We start from the raw sequence: 16,065 nt of genomic DNA, 5'->3' as shown, positions 1-16,065 counted from the left end.
TTGTGACCTACTTACCGCGCCACTTCAGTCATCACACCGAACCCAGGACCAGTTCGGAAGATATCGAGGGGCGATAGTCATTCTCTCTTTGCAGAAAAGAATCTGCAAGTCTTGTCCGTGTTTATCTCTGTTTGGTTTGTGTTTTAATCATTCGCTTTTTGTAAAGCCTGTAAATCAGAGATGATACTTGACATCGCTCACACACACACACACACGCACACACACACACACACACACACACACACACGCACGCACACACACGCACACACACACACACACACACACACACACACACACACACACACGCACACACACACATACGAGAGGGAGACAGACAGACAGACAGACAACCTTGTCCATCAACCACCACCTTGCATGTAACAAACACACCATTTAATGCAACAATATGCAAGTTCATTTTACACTTACAATTCTTAAAAAAAAAAATTCTGTTTCAAGATAATCTTATTTTGTTCTTTGTGATGCGTTTTATTTTAAAGCCTCCTCTTGGCACTATCACCTTCCGGGAGTCTCCACAATCAGGAAACGTGGGGTCTGGATCTGATGTGGGCAGGTGGGAGGATTGAGGGGTGTGCTGGGTGGGGGTGGGGGGCAGACTGCCTGCATGCATACAGGTGTGTGCACGCACAGCCTGCACATTCTGCTCACTGCCTCCCCTCCCTCCCTCCCCTCACTAGTAGGCCACAGCATGGCCGACCCCTGCCGGTGGCATTTGGAAACCTATCTACCGCTAAATGTCGGGTTTCTGCACTTGAGGATTCCGTAATCCTCTTGTCTCTGGGCCCTGCAAGCTTACCGCCCAGCCCTGACTCTGGCTCCATAGAAAAGAACAGAAAAACAACAACAATCAACAACAACAACAACAAAAAACTCCCCTCAAATTGACTGACTCATCCAGGTTGTTCTGGAACTAGCATGTATTTTCGCGTGGCACTGTAACTGTGCAGCCTTTCTCCAAGAGCTCATTTTTACACACACACACACACACACACACACACACACACTTTTCTTCTTGTTGCTTACGTATGCTTAATGACCTAATAGATATACACGGTCTTTCTCTAGATTTGTGGGGGAGGCGGGGGTTTTGCTGGGTCGTCATTTCGTGATTGTTCTCCCAAGGGTCAGGGTGTAGTGGTTTTGTAGCGTGCGCCGCCTTCCAAGCTGTGAGGGATTCTGTTTTATACCCCCAGTTCGTTTTCGTGATCATTTCATACCTTGGTGAATAGTGTGAATTTCGTGGGAATGTGTGTGCCACAGAGTTAGTTAATGATTTCAAGTCCTGCGCTGTGTGTGAAGTTGTAAGGAGGCCCATCAAGTTATTTTTAATGCCATTCCTGACTGATGATCATAATTATTGGCATTTTCATAATCTTGTTTCGAAGACATGTGTTAGGCCGACAAACTTTTGTAAATGCCTTTTCTGATTTCTCATCAGTCTTGCTTTTCCATATTCTTTTTTTTTCCAGGGCACGTGTTTATTGTAAATTCCTGCTGAATTCTTAGAGTTCCAGAAATGCTAAATTCCGCATCGCTTTCCACCTGTGCAGAAGTTCAGTGTGATGCAACAGCACTATAAAGACCACAGTTTTTTTTCCAGTATTTTATAAAGTCATGTGGCAATAATATTCCAAAACAAAAATTTCGACAAATGTCACGTAATATACCAAACCTTAAAATTTGAGAAACGTCACGTTTTGTGCCAAAGCCAAACGTTAAAAAAAACAAAAACCGTCACGTTTTGTGCCAAAACCAGAAGTTCGAGAAAAAAGTTAAAACAACTTTGTGCCAAAGCCAGACGTTACAAAATATCATTGTTCTGTGCCAAAACCAAACTTTGGTGAAACGTCACGTTTTGTTCCCCAAAGCCACAGTCCGAGAAGTGTGAGGATAGACCCTTTCCCAGGAAAGCCTTGAGGACAGACCCTTTCCCCCTTTCCCCAGGAAAGTCTTGGACAGACCCTTTCCCCCTTTCCCCAGGAAAGTCTTGGACAGACCCTTTCCCCCTTTCCCCAGGACAGTCTTGGACAGACCCTTTCCCCAGGACAGCCTTGAGGACAGACCCTTTCCCCCTTTCCCCAGGACAGTCTTGGACAGACCCTTTCCCCAGGACAGCCTTGAGGACAGACCCTTTCCCCCTTTCCCCAGGAAAGTCTTGGACAGACCCTTTCCCCCTTTCCCCAGGAAAGTCTTGGACAGACCCTTTCCCCCTTTCCCCAGGAAAGCCTTGGACAGACCCTTTTCCCAGGAAAGTCTTGAGGACAACATGCTGTGGGCACTCCATGTCCAGGAACAAAGGGTCCTTCTGGATGACGCTGACCCCAGTGGTCAAGGGACGTCCTCGTGACCTTCTGCCCGCTGGTTACCACTTGAGGGATTTCTGGTGAGCTTCCCCTGGTATGATGGTCCGTGAGGGTCAGGGTTCGAATCCCGCTCTCGCCCTTTCTCCCACCTTTGACTGGAAAATAAAACTCACCGTCTAGTCTTTCGGATGAGACGATAAACCGAGGTCCCATGTGCAGCACGCACTTGGCGCACTGAAAAAGAACCCATGGCAACAAAAGTGTTGTCATCTGACAAATTATGTACAAAGAAATCCACTCTGATATGTACACAAATATATAAGCATGCACAGAAATCCTGACAAGAGCCTTGGGTTATGCTGCTGCCAGGCATCTGCCTCGCAGATATGGAGTACCGTATATGGATTTGTCCGAACGCAGTGACGCCTCCTTGAGAAACTGAAAGTGAAACTGAAACTGTGATTCCATTCCCAAACACACTTCCCTGACCTCGGCCTCTGCTTCTTTCTTCTGCCGTCGTCGGCTGCAGCTGCATGGTCATTCGTGTCTACCAGTGGGCTTTTACGTGCACGGTACACACTATTTTCCTGATTGCGCATGCTAAGTATATTCGTGTTTCCATAACCTACTAAACGTCTTCATGGTTTACGGGGTTCTTAAAGTGTGTATTTGATCTTCTGCATGCACATAGCGGTACACACATGAAGAGATACCAGCTGGTTTGTATGTCGGTTGACCTGGGAGATCGTAAAAAAAACAACAACAACAACAACAAAAAAAAACACCCTAAACAAAGAAAACAACTTTTCGCCTGAACCCACAGGCGCCGTAACCTGGATTTCAACCGGGACCTGATATTAAACGTCCAACGCTTTAAGCAGTCGGCTGATGCGCCCATCAGCTTCAGTAAACACCTTTTAGTATTGACATATCGCAGTGATTGGTTGACAGTTTATTTCAGTCACGTTCAAAGGGGGTGAGTGAATTAGCTGCACATAATAATTATAAGCAAAGACAAGAAGAATCATGCAGCCAGTAATGACAGGTGAGATGGCTATTATCCAGAACTTCCTCGTTGCTGGTACAAAGATTACTGTCGGAATTTGTTAAGAAGAATAGAATATGAATAGAATTAGAATATGTCTTTATTACCAAGTGTACCGGGGTCACAAGGAGTATTAGGGAAGGGGGGGGGGCAGGAGGGGGGGGAAGTACATAACAAGATACGAACATAAATCGAAAATCATACACAAACACAGATACAGTAGAAATAAGATACATACAAGTGCATATCAATATAAAAACTTGTGCATACTCACGCATGCACGCACTGCACACACACACACACACACATGCACGCACACACACATGCGCGCGCGCGCACACACACACACACACACACACACACGTTTGAAGCCGTTCATATTACAAAATTTCAAGAACCAAGTTTCGATAGAACTACATAACACATCAGTTTGACAAGATAAATCCAAAACGAACCGTAATGGTTGAAATAATTCGTGATATAAACTGTAGTAAGTTTATCATCCCAGTGTTCCAAAAGATTTATCTCAAGTATTTCAGTGTCGGGGTAGGGGATTTGATGTTCTGTCTGTAATATCCGATACTAAATGTAAGAGCCATGCTCTCTCTCTCTCTCTCTCTCTCTCTCTCTCTCTCTCTCTTATTGTAATTGTAATTGATATAGATTAGCAAGGACAGATAGGAAGAATGGGCCACGCCTAAAATCTTAATCATTGAATAAAAAACGTTTTGAATTCTGAGTTCTGAGTTCTCTCTCTCTCTCTCTTTGTGGTGGTGTTGGTGATAGGGGGTGGTGGGTGCTTGGAGTAGAGGGAACATGGTATTCTGCAATTAACGCGTAATGACATTGGTATCAGAATGTTAGAGATGAAACAGGCGGACTTTTGTTTCACCCCTACCAGCGATATGGAGGTCTCCTGTGCTGCTATCACTTGGGGACATTGGCAGATATGTTGGTCAGTAAATAGTTTTTTTAGGCGTGCTTTTCAAGGGACGTGGTTTTCCGTTTTGTGTAATTACGTAATTACATATTATGATGTTGTGTTCACTCTTGACTGTGAAAGCTATATATCACACAATTTTTAGGAGAGATGGGTAGATAGATAGATAGAAACGAAACGAACCGAAATTTTATTTTACCAGGGTAAATGAGGTTAGCAAAACATATGTTTTTTTTCACCCAGCCCTGAGGTATAAAAAGAAAGAAAAAAGAGGGATGTTGGAGGTAGGGCTACATCGAAAAAACACATGAACACAGAACTATTAACAAGAAAGATATCAACGACAAAAATCCACTGCAAAATCACATGAGAAACTAATGAAAAAGACTACTACAAAACACCAAACTACAAGAACTCTCTACCCCCACCCCTACCCCGGTCTCCTTCCCTCCATCACCATGCACATAGTGACACCCTCACATTTCAATATTTAGACGTAAATAATTATGATTATAATCAAAGGTATTAAAACTCATGATGATATACCAGTGAGAGAGAGAGAGATTCGGAGGATGATCTTAGCACGTGGTTTTCGTTTATTTCTGTGTGAGCTGATATCATTCCTGCCAAAGAGAGAGAGAGAGGAACTCAATGACTCAGTACATGATTTACGTTTATTGCAAAACTATTGAAGGAAGAGAGAGAGAGAGAGAGAGAGAGGGAGAGAGAGAGGTTTTGTTGAGGGTGAAAGGGCAAGACACTGAGAGAAACAGAGACAGGCTGAGTAACTCACTTCACACATTGTCCAGAGGTTCTGTTTTGGAGGGAGTTGGTGGGTGTGTGGGGGGTACAAAAGGAAAACAGCTGTATCATGGGACAGCACAGACTGAGGCGGCGTGGAGGGGGGGGGGGGGGGGGGGGGGGGGGGGGGGAGGGAGGCCGGAGGGGGGAATCAGGAGGAAAAGCGACACATAACAAGCAGGCAGATGTGTGACGATGATGCATACACTGTGTGAGCACGGCATGGCTTGGCACCTGGGGTGGTGGTGAAGGGCAAGGAGGGTGGGAGGGGAAGGAGGAATTGTCTGTCAAGACGTCACGCTTGTGTGAGCGGGTCCATAACGTGCTGTGCCGCACCCACCCAGTGTGACTGCAAATGATCCAGAGAACGTGGCAAGGTTCACCAGATTCTCTCTCTTTCTCTCTCTCTCTGTCTCTGTCTCTCTCCTGAACGATCAGACAAAGGCACACACACACACACACACACACACACACACACACACACACACACGAGCGCGCGCACACACGCACGCGCTCACGCACACACATACACACTACATTCACAAACATAGACACAGACACACAGACACACACACACACACAGAGACTACATTCACACACACATACACACACGCGCGCGCGTGCACCAACCCTCGGGACCCCCACTACCTCACCCCCACACTCACAGTTTCCTTTCCTCTTTTGCCTTAAGAACGATAAGACACGCTTGGGTTATTTCTGGCTGGGTGTGGGGCGTGAAGACAGAGAAGAGTGGGTAGAATCCCCTCACAACATTTCACTAACGACTGCCAGAGATATATGTATTTGTATTCCTTTTTATCACAACAGATTTCTCTGTGTGAAATTCGGGCTGCTCTCACCAGGGAGAGCGCGTCGCTACACTACAGCGCCACCCATTTTTTGGTATTTTTTCCTGCATGCAGTTTGATTTGTTTTTCCTATCGATGTGGATTTTTCTACAGAAAAACAAGTCGTCATGACACAGCTGATCCGTGCAAACGAAGTTCAGGTTTTTGAGCACGTGCATCACAGCATTTTCACGCTCACCCAGCATTGGGTTCGAGTGAGAGAGGTAAAAAAAATGTGAAAAGAAAGAAAGAAAGAAAGAAAGAGAATCAGGAAGAGAAAGGGATGAAAAACAAACCAGGATCAGACAAAGCAAAACAAAGACAAAGGGATGAAAAACAAACCAGGATCAGACAAAGCAAAAACAAAGACCACCAGAACAAAGCAAAACAAAGCCAGAACGAAAACAGCAGGTACACAAGATGGATTTCCGCTGTTGAAGTGGCCGGTGAACATGGAAGCCAGCTGTGGATAACAACAATCATGACGATGACGACACGAGAGACCAACCATCCTGAGGACGTCTTACGGAACATCCCAGGAGGACCCTGTCCGCGAATCGCATCTGCAGACCGCTCACTCATCTGTCCACATCTGCAACCCATCTTTCCGATAACCTCAACACGGACAACTTGGATTTATAAAAAATTCTTTCTTTTTTTCTCTTTTTTTTTCAGATAAAAGGGCAAGTGTTGTGCCAAAGTATTCGTATCGTTTCCACCCCCTCCCCCACATCTCCTACCATTTTCCGCCCCCCACCCCCTCTCTCTCCACACCCGATTCATGTTGTTTACAGTGCAGCCAACTGCAGAGGCCATATCAGAGCAAACAACTTGTTCCTCAAAAGGTCAGCATGCTTCTGGCCAGGGCGTTCTGTGGTTGGATTCAACGAGACAAGTTGGTTTGGAAAAGACCAGGAAAACACTGTGACAAATGAACTTGAGCGCGCATGCACGCACACAGACACAGACGCACGCACGGACGCACGCAAACACACACACACACACACACGCACACACATGCACACTCCGATCATGGCGTGCAATCCGCCCACTAACACGTGCCAACCATATCCCGACAAGATGTTGGTGAGTAGAACATGTTGGATCTGATCTTGTCTTCACCCACTGCAAACCACTCTCTCTCCCTCTCTCTCTCTCTCCCTCTCTCCGTCTCTCTCTCTCTCTCTCTCTCTCTCTCTCTCTCTCACACACACACGCGCTGTATTAGATTGGCTACAACAAACACAGCAAAAGGACCATCACCTTTGGTACATGCTGTTCCACTTCAGCCTGCACTGGAATCGATGGGTTAGATATTCTGGTGCAAGTCGTGTGTGTGTGTGTGTGTGTGTGTGTGTGTGTGTGTGTGTGTGTGAGAGAGAGAGAGTGTGTGTGTTTGACGTAAGGTGAACGGTTTCGGTTCATGTTCCGTGGCATGGCGGCAAACTATTTGTATTTATTTTTATCACAACAGATTTCTCTGGTCATTTCATCGGGATTCCGTCTGCCTCCCTCTGTCTGTCTGTCTGTCTGTCTGATTCTCTCTCTCTATGTCTCTGTCTCTCTGACTCTGTCTGTCTGTCTGTCTCTTTGTCTATCTGTCTGTCTGTATGTCTTTCCCCCCTCCCCACCCCCCTCTCTCTCCCTCGCTCAGTTCAGGAACATAGAGGAAGGCTTAAACCTGGTTTAATTTGCGGCTTCCTGGACCGTGTTAAAGGCAAGGTTGGTATCATCCATTACCTTAGAACGCCCCCCAACCCCCTACTCCCGCCCACCCAAAATATATGTTTGAGGCTTGCAAGGAATAATAAAAAGAAGAGATGGCGCAAGGCAGACAAGGAAGGCGAAAGCAATATCGCAAAGAAGCGAACAGGTCATAAGAAAACGGAAGCAAGCAAAGGAATTATGATTATGGAAAAAAACAACAACACTACTCCGATGTCAAATAAGAAGATTAACCCTTTCACCGCCAGTCAATTTAGAGTACAAAATTCCCTTGTGGTATAAACACAGACAAGACAGTGGGTATGATTAGCTGGAGATTCCCCCTGCGATGTACAGAAAATATGTCCTATCCTTCCACTGAACATTAACAGCAGTAGGTTCATGGATAACGCCAGTGAATAGTCACCTTTCAGTGACATGGGCCCTCTACCACGCCTGTGCATAAATGCGAGCTTGGCAGTGAAAGGGTTAAGGAAGATGGGGAATAGGAGGACGTGGAAAAAGAAGAAGAAGAGGAGGAAGAGGAAGAAGAAGAGGAAGAGGAAAAAGAAGAGGAAGAAGAATCAATAAACCAAATAAACAATGATAAAAATCAGGAGTTGATTGTTCGCCCTTCTCTGACATGGGCAAGGTCATTTTCTGGGATATTCCACGTCTGTCTGCCTCTCTGTCTGTCTGTCTGCCTCTCTGTCTGTCTGTCTGTCTCTCTTACACCTGTAGTGCTAATTTGGCTGGACGGTATGTGGCAACGGAGCCCTGAAATAACACACACACACACACACACACACACACACACACACACACACACACACACACACACACGCACGCACGCACGCACGCACGCACGCGCACATACACATGCCAGAGTTAAGTATAGCCAGCAGCCAAAGTAAAAGCTACATTGCTGATACTTACGTTAGCAGCAAACAGCTGTTGGTATTTTCTCTTCTGACTGCCCTCTCTCTGATTGGCCGAGCAGGTGCTTGTCGACAAAGTCAGACCATTCATATCCACACACACACACACACACACACACACACGACAGAGAGAGAGAGAGAGAGAGAGAGAGAGAGAGAGAGAGAGAGAGAGAGAGAGAGAGAGAGAGCGACAGACAGACAGACAGACAGACAGACAAACAGACAGAGAATGTCTAATTGATCAGCACACACACACACACGAGAGAGAGAGAGAGAGAGAGAGAGAGAGAGAGAGAGAGAGAGAGAGAGAGAGAGAGAGATCTACTTGAACAAAGGCTGCACACTGGCTCTTTCAAGTCTGGCCTTAAAACCCACCTCTTCACAAGATAGCCTCCCTCCCCTACCTCTTCCTTGTATTCAGTTTTAGAATTATGCATGCGTGTGAATGACTCGTGTGAAAGCGCTTGGATTTGTCTCTGCACAAGATTCAGCGCTATACAAATACTATCATCATCATTATTATTATAAGTCCAAGCCAGGCCCTGAAGTGTCTGTGGCAATGCGGACAGGGGTGTCAGCGTAGCTGGTGCTGCCCAGGTGTGAAGTAGATTAAGTGCCTTCTCCTTTCGTCGCTGCTGTTACAAAAAATTAATTAATGGCGTTGCTGATCCTCTGCTCCTGATGAGCGGCGACACGGGAGCGGTCCTTGCTGCGCCATGCTGAACGCTCTGTGGCCAGTCTTCCGGTGTCAATGGGGTCAATGCCGCAGGGGTTGAGGAAGGTCTTTTGGGAGTTTATAGCGCTTTTTCTGGGCCCCCGAGGGAGCGCTGTCCTGCACAAAGCTCTCCGCCAAGCAGTCTTGTTCGTCACTCATGCGGACAACATGTCCAGCCATGAGCTGAGATCTGAAAAGTAGAGCGTCGATTCTTTCCATCAAAGATTTGGCGCGAAGGGTTTTCCTCAGGCCACGCAGACTTGGTATGAAGCAGCAGTAGAGACGGCGGGATCCGACACCGATCAAACATCGATCATTCAAATCAATCATGTCACTTCAATGTCCCCATGAAATTTCAAGGAAAACTGTATTGTGGGCGAGAAGATTGAGTACAATAGTGGAACAAACAAACAAACAACAAACAAACAAACAAACAAAAAAGAAAGAAAGAAAGAAAAACCAAAAGAAGGAAAAAAGTTTTACGTACAGAAATTTGTAAAAGTAGAGCACATGCAAAGCGTACAGGAAAAGCACAATGAGTAAAATCACATACCCACAAAAAGCGTTCCACAGTGTATTCATTGCTCTGTGTGTGTGTGTGTGTGTGTGTGTGTGTGTGTGTGTGTGTGTGTGTGTGTGTGTGTGTGTGTGTGTGCAGGTAGCAGGCAGGCAGGATGGGGGTAGGGGACGACGTGGCCCCGCGCTTCACGCAGAAGCCGGCCCTGAAGCAGGAGGATGGCGGGAAGCGCCTGGTGTTCCACAGCGTGCTGGAGGCCTCCCCCCAGCCCGAGGTCTTCTGGTTCCAGGGCACCACGCCCCTCACGCCCTCCGACCACATCCGCATGCGCGTGGAGAGCGCGGGGGGCAGCGCCTACAACGTGATCATGGAGATCATCGGCGTGACGCAGGGCGACGCGGGGACCTACAAGGTGACGGCCAAGAACCGACTGGGCGAGGTGTCCGCCTCCATCAACCTCAACTTCGGTCAGTGGGCGGGGCGTTCTGGCTTCCGGGTGACGGTGGTGGTGGTGATGATGATGGTGATGGTGATATGAACATGATGATGATGGTGGTGATGATAATGATATGAACATGATGATGATGTCGGTGATGATGATGATGATGATTATGATGCTGCTGATGCTGCTGATGATATGAACATCATGTTAGTGATGGTGGTCGTGGCCATGAGATGGTATTGGAGATGGTGATGATGATGATGATGATGGCCATGATGATGGTGGTGGTGATGATTATGAATATGATATGACCATCATGATGATGGTGATGATGGTGGCCATGATGACATGCGTTGGTTGTTGTGATAATGACGATGACAATGATGTTGTTGATGATGATCATGATGATGATATTAACATCATTATCATGATGATGTTGATGGTCATGATGGTGACATAACGATGATAATGATGATAAAGATTCTGATGATGATGATGATGACGACGACGACGACGATATGATGGTGATGATGTTGACGAAATGATGATGATGATAATTGATCATTCTTCTTTTCCTCTCAACCTCCTCGTCTTTCTTTTTCTTCTTCTCATTATCACTGACATGTAACACACACACACACACACAACACCAAAAATAATGAAACAAACAAACAACAGAAAAACAAAAACACCCGCAAGAAAAGAAGGACAAATAATAAATGGAGACAAAAAAAGACGAAAACGGCATTGAAACAATCACATCATAATCACAACATCATCACCATCATAACATCAGAAGAAATTCATAATAATGATAACAACGACAACAACAATGATAATGGTGATGATGATGTTAAAAAAGAAGAAAAAAGGTGATGTTGAAGTGCTGACTGTTTTGTGTTGTGTCCACAGGAGGGCAAAAACAGTGAGTAGAGAGCATTGCTTTGCTGCACGTGCGGCAACCGGTGTGACTGACCTCAGTGTGTGTCTTTGCTGTGATTGATTTCCCTTCCCCGTGCATGGCGTGTGTGTGTGTACGCGTGCGTGCGTGTGTTCGTTCGTTCGTTTTCTTAACGCCTATCCACCCCTTTTGATTTTAGACGGAAATCCATCATCTTCTCCACCTTACTAATGCCTTAGATAATCACTACCCCCCCCGCCCCCCCCTCTGTGTGTGTGTGTGTGTGTGTGTGTGTACAAAAATCATTCGTCTGTTCAGAAAAAAAAAAGAAAGTAAAAAAAGTTCGCGTCCAATAGCTGACAGCGACGAACTGTCAAGAAGAACACACAACGTTCAACAGTTTTGTGCAAAACGTGACTTAAAAAAAGAAAAAAAGAAAAAAAAAAAAAAAAAAGGTGTCGATATTGTGGCCAGGAGGGAAAAGGAATTGGTCTCGTCAGCACTGAAATGGGGGTGGGGGGGGGGGGGGGGTGAATAGTGGCAGGTAAGCTGGGTTGTGGGGAAGGATGTGTGTGTGTGTGTGTGTGTTTGTGGGGGTGGGGAGTGGGGTAGGCGATCGAGAATTTGGGGGAGGGGAGGGGGGTTACGAATGCGAAATGGTTTATTCAGATTTTGACCAGGGCTCCAAACTGAAGGGGGAGGGTCGTGAATATGGGTTGGGTTGGGCGCTGGAGAGGAGATGGAAAAGATGCAGGTATACCAGTTACACAGAACGGAAATCTTGTGATGTCAGATCAACAGCGGGATGATGAGGCCAGGAGAGAGTCCAGAGTTAACAGTAAGAAGTACCTCGATCATTGCTGCTGTGCGCCAAGTCACAGATATATATATATATATATATATATATATATATATATATATATATATATATATATATATATATATATATATATATATATATATATATACGAGGGTCATTCAACAAATAAGGTGAATTTTTCGGTATAAGGACTTCTAATACAGATAGAAGCTTACTTTTTAAAAAACTTTTCAACGTAGTCTCCCAGCACTGTCACACACTTTTCCCATCTGTGCACAAGCTTCCGTATTCCCTCAGCGTAAAAATCTTTGGATTGATGTCTCAGCCAGTCGCTCACAACACTTTTGACTTCATCGTCACTTTCAAACTTCGTGCCTCTAGTGAACGCTTTCAAGGGACCAAACAGGTGAAAGTCTGAAGGGGCAAGGTCTGGGCTGTAAGGGGGATGAGGGAGCAGTTCCCAGCCCAGCTCGTTGATGGTCTGCACCGTTCGGGCTGCTGTGTGAGGCCTTGCGTTGTCATGATGCAAGATGACTCCTTCTGACTGATGACCCCTGCTTTTGTTCTTTATGTCTTTCTTGACCTGCCTCAGCAGTTCACAGTAGTTGGCACTGTTCACAGTGCTTCCTTTCTCAAGGAATGAAATGGTGATTGGGCCTTGCATATCCCAAAAAACGGTGAGCATCACCTTTCTCGTGGACCGCTGGGACTTGAAGTTCTTCTTCACTGGAGAGCCTACGTGCTTCCACTCCATGGACTGCCGTTTGGACTCAGGCTCATAGTGCCAAACCCATGTCTCGTCACATGTGACCCACCTTCTTCAGAAACTCATCACCATCCTTCTCATAGCGGCAAAGACACTGCTGGGACAACTCGACCCTCCTCTGTTTGTGCTCTGGAGTAAGCATCTTTGGCACCCACCGGCAGCTGACCTTCGAGTAGCCAAGGTCATCATGGACAATTTTGTGTGCTGTCCCAACAGATAAGCTCAAAGTCCTTGCAATGTCATCCACTGTCACCCTTCTGTCAGACTGAATGAGGTCATTGACTGATTCGATCACCTCAGGAGACCTCACTTCTGTAGGCCTTCCAGGCCTGTCTTCATCCTCAACACTGCTCCGTCCTTCTTTAAACAATTTAGCCCACTTGTAGACATTTTTTCGGCTGAAAACATGTGGCACCATACACAGTTGACATTCTCCTATGAATTTCAACTGGTTTGCACCCTTCAGCAACCAAAAACTTGATAACTGACCGCTGTTCAATCCTGGAGCATGCTTCTTGGTCGGCCATCTTTGTTAATCGCCAAAACTCTCAAAGTTTTTTTAATCTGCAAAACAAATTAAATCCATGTGAAAAAGAAGTAAAAACAAAAAAAAAAAGAAAAAAAAAGTAAGCTTCTATCTGTATTAGAAGTCCTTATACCGAAAAATTCACCTTATTTATTGAATGACCCTCGTATATATATATATGGAAAAGTCCGGAGCTTCCGTTTTGCGTATGTGTCTGGGATTGTTCCTTTTTTTTCTTTTTTTTTTGTTTGAAATTAACAAATAATAAGGCCAGGAGATGAAATGATCAACAAATAGTAAAGAGTGGTTCACTGGAACAAACCCAGACACATCCTCAAAAAAGGAAGAGCCGAGCCTGTCCTTATACCGATCATTTGACATGTGCACACAGCAGCAAAGACAGAAGATATGTGCAAACACAAATTAGCTTTTATTTAAGACTGACATAGCCTCTTTAATCCTGAACAAGCCACACAGAACACATGGACAATACAGAACAAACACATGGTCGCCTCGGTGGTTTATGTCTGGGTTTGTTCCAATGTGCCTTTCATTTACCCGTGTGCTAGCTGAATCGGAAGCGAAAGCATCACTAACTTGAAGTTGTGTACCTTGTGTGTTTTATTTACCTGTGTGCTTGCTGAATTAGGTAACCTGGCATGAGCAGCATTCAGCTGAAGTTGTGTACCTTTCAAAGGACAGAGTGACTCCTCTTTACGTTGCTAAAAAAAAAGGGATGCTGCTGCTGTAATTGTTACCACGATACAAGCTCGATCGTTTTCACCACTGTTGTCCACAATATCACCTCCATCCGCTTCCTTGGCAACGTCCACATTACTTCACTGGCAACGTCCACATTACTTCCCTTGCAACATCCACATTACTTCCCTGGCAACATCCACATTACTTTCACATTACTTTCCTGGCAACGTCCACATTGCTTCCCTGGCAACATCCACATTACTTTGCTGGCAACGTCCACATTACTTTCATATTACTTCCCTGGCAACGTCCACATTACTTCCCCGGCAACGTCCACATTACTTCCCAGGCAACATCCACATTACTTCCTTGCAACATCCACATTACTTCCTTGCAACATCCACACTACTTCCCAGGCAACATCCACATTACTTCCTTGCAACATCCACATTACTTCCTTGCAACATCCACATTACTTCCCTGGCAACATCCACATTACTTCCCCGGCAACATCCACATTACTTCCTCGGCAACATCCACATTACTTCCCTGGCAACATCTTCATTACTTTCCTGGCAACATCCACATTACTTCCTTGCAACATCCACATTACTTCCTTGGCAACATCCACATTACTTCCCTGGCAACATCCACATTACTTCCCTTGCAACACCCACATTACTTCCCTGGCAACATCCACATTACTTCCCTCTCCACCCCTCTGTGTGAGCTGTGCAGTGTGAACGTCCACGCCTTTTTTTTGTGAACACTGCTCAGTCTGTTTTGTCTGTATTGAGGGGGGAAATTGTGGATGTTACCCACATACATACACCTTCCACCTCCACATCCTTCCCACAACACACACACACACACACACACACACACACACACTCTCTCTCTCTCTCTCTGAGATCAAAGGACAAAAAAAAAAACAAAAACAAAACTAAAAGGGAGAAATGATAGGTAAGAGAATCGTAGGAATGTGGGGTGGTGTAATATTTGGGGGACGAGAGATGGAGGTTTAGGGGTGGTGGGGGGTGGTGTAATATTTGGGGGACGAGAGATGGAGGTTTAGGGGGTGTGGGGGGTGGTATGATGTTCGTGGGGCGAGAGATGGAGGTTTAGGGGGTGTGGGTGGTGGTGTAATATTTGGGGGACGAGAGATGGAGGTTTAGGGGGTGTGGGGGGTGGTGTAATATTTGGGGAACGAGAGATGGAGGTTTAGGGGTGGTGGGGGGTGGTGTAATATTTGGGGGACGAGAGATGGAGGTTTAGGGGTGGTGGGGGGTGGTGTAATATTTGGGGGACGAGAGATGGAGGTTTAGGGGGTGTGGGGGGTGGTGTAATATTTGGGGGGCGAGAGATGGAGGTTTAGGGGGTGTGGGTGGTGGTGTAATATTTGGGGGACGAGAGATGGAGGTTTAGGGGGTGTGGGGGGTGGTATGATGTTTGGGGGGCGAGAGATGGAGGTTTAGGGGGTGGTGGGGGGGTGGTATGATGTTTGGGGGACGAGAGATGGAGGTTTAGGGGGTGTGGGTGGTGGTGTAATATTTGGGGGACGAGAGATGGAGGTTTAGGGGGTGTGGGGGGTGGTATGATGTTTGGGGGGCGAGAGATGGAGGTTTAGGGGGTGGTGGGGGGGTGGTATGATGTTTGGGGGGCGAGAGATGGAGGTTTAGGGGGTGTGGGGGTGGTGTAATATTTGGGGACGAGAGATGGAGGTTTAGGGGGTGTGGGGGGTGGTGTAATATTTGGGGGACGAGAGATGGAGGTTTAGGGGGTGTGGGGGGTGGTATGATGTTTGGGGGGCGAGAGATGGAGGTTTAGGGGGTGGTGGGGGGGTGGTATGATGTTTGGGGGACGAGAGATGGAGGTTTAGGGGGGGGGCTGGGGGGGTGGTATGATGTTTGGGGGGCGAGAGATGGAGGTTTAGGGGGTGTGGGGGTGGTGTAATATTTGGGGACGAGAGATGGAGGTTTAGGGGGTGTGGGGGGTGGTGTAATATTTGGGGGACGAGAGATGGAGGTTTAGGGGGTGTGGGGGGTGGTGTAATATTTGGGGGACGAGAGATGGAGG

At 46.4% G+C, this 16,065-nt stretch overlaps 1 protein-coding gene across 1 annotated transcript in view; it reads left to right on the top strand.

Annotated features, from left to right (window-relative positions):
• LOC143301083 (twitchin-like) overlaps positions 1–16,065 on the top strand; it is a 265,961-nt gene that overhangs the window by 33,162 nt on the left and 216,734 nt on the right. The window contains exons 2-3 of the mRNA XM_076615089.1: positions 9,974–10,299; positions 11,187–11,199. Coding sequence (XP_076471204.1) covers positions 9,990–10,299; positions 11,187–11,199 — 323 coding nt within the window. The 5' untranslated portion in view covers positions 9,974–9,989. The remainder of the gene's footprint in view (positions 1–9,973; positions 10,300–11,186; positions 11,200–16,065) is intronic.

Source organism: Babylonia areolata, chromosome 27 (assembly GCF_041734735.1).
Source record: "Babylonia areolata isolate BAREFJ2019XMU chromosome 27, ASM4173473v1, whole genome shotgun sequence".
NCBI lineage: Eukaryota > Metazoa > Mollusca > Gastropoda > Neogastropoda > Buccinidae > Babylonia > Babylonia areolata.
The sequence above is the reverse complement of the archived record's forward strand: the minus strand, read 5'-3'. Positions and strand labels throughout refer to the sequence as shown.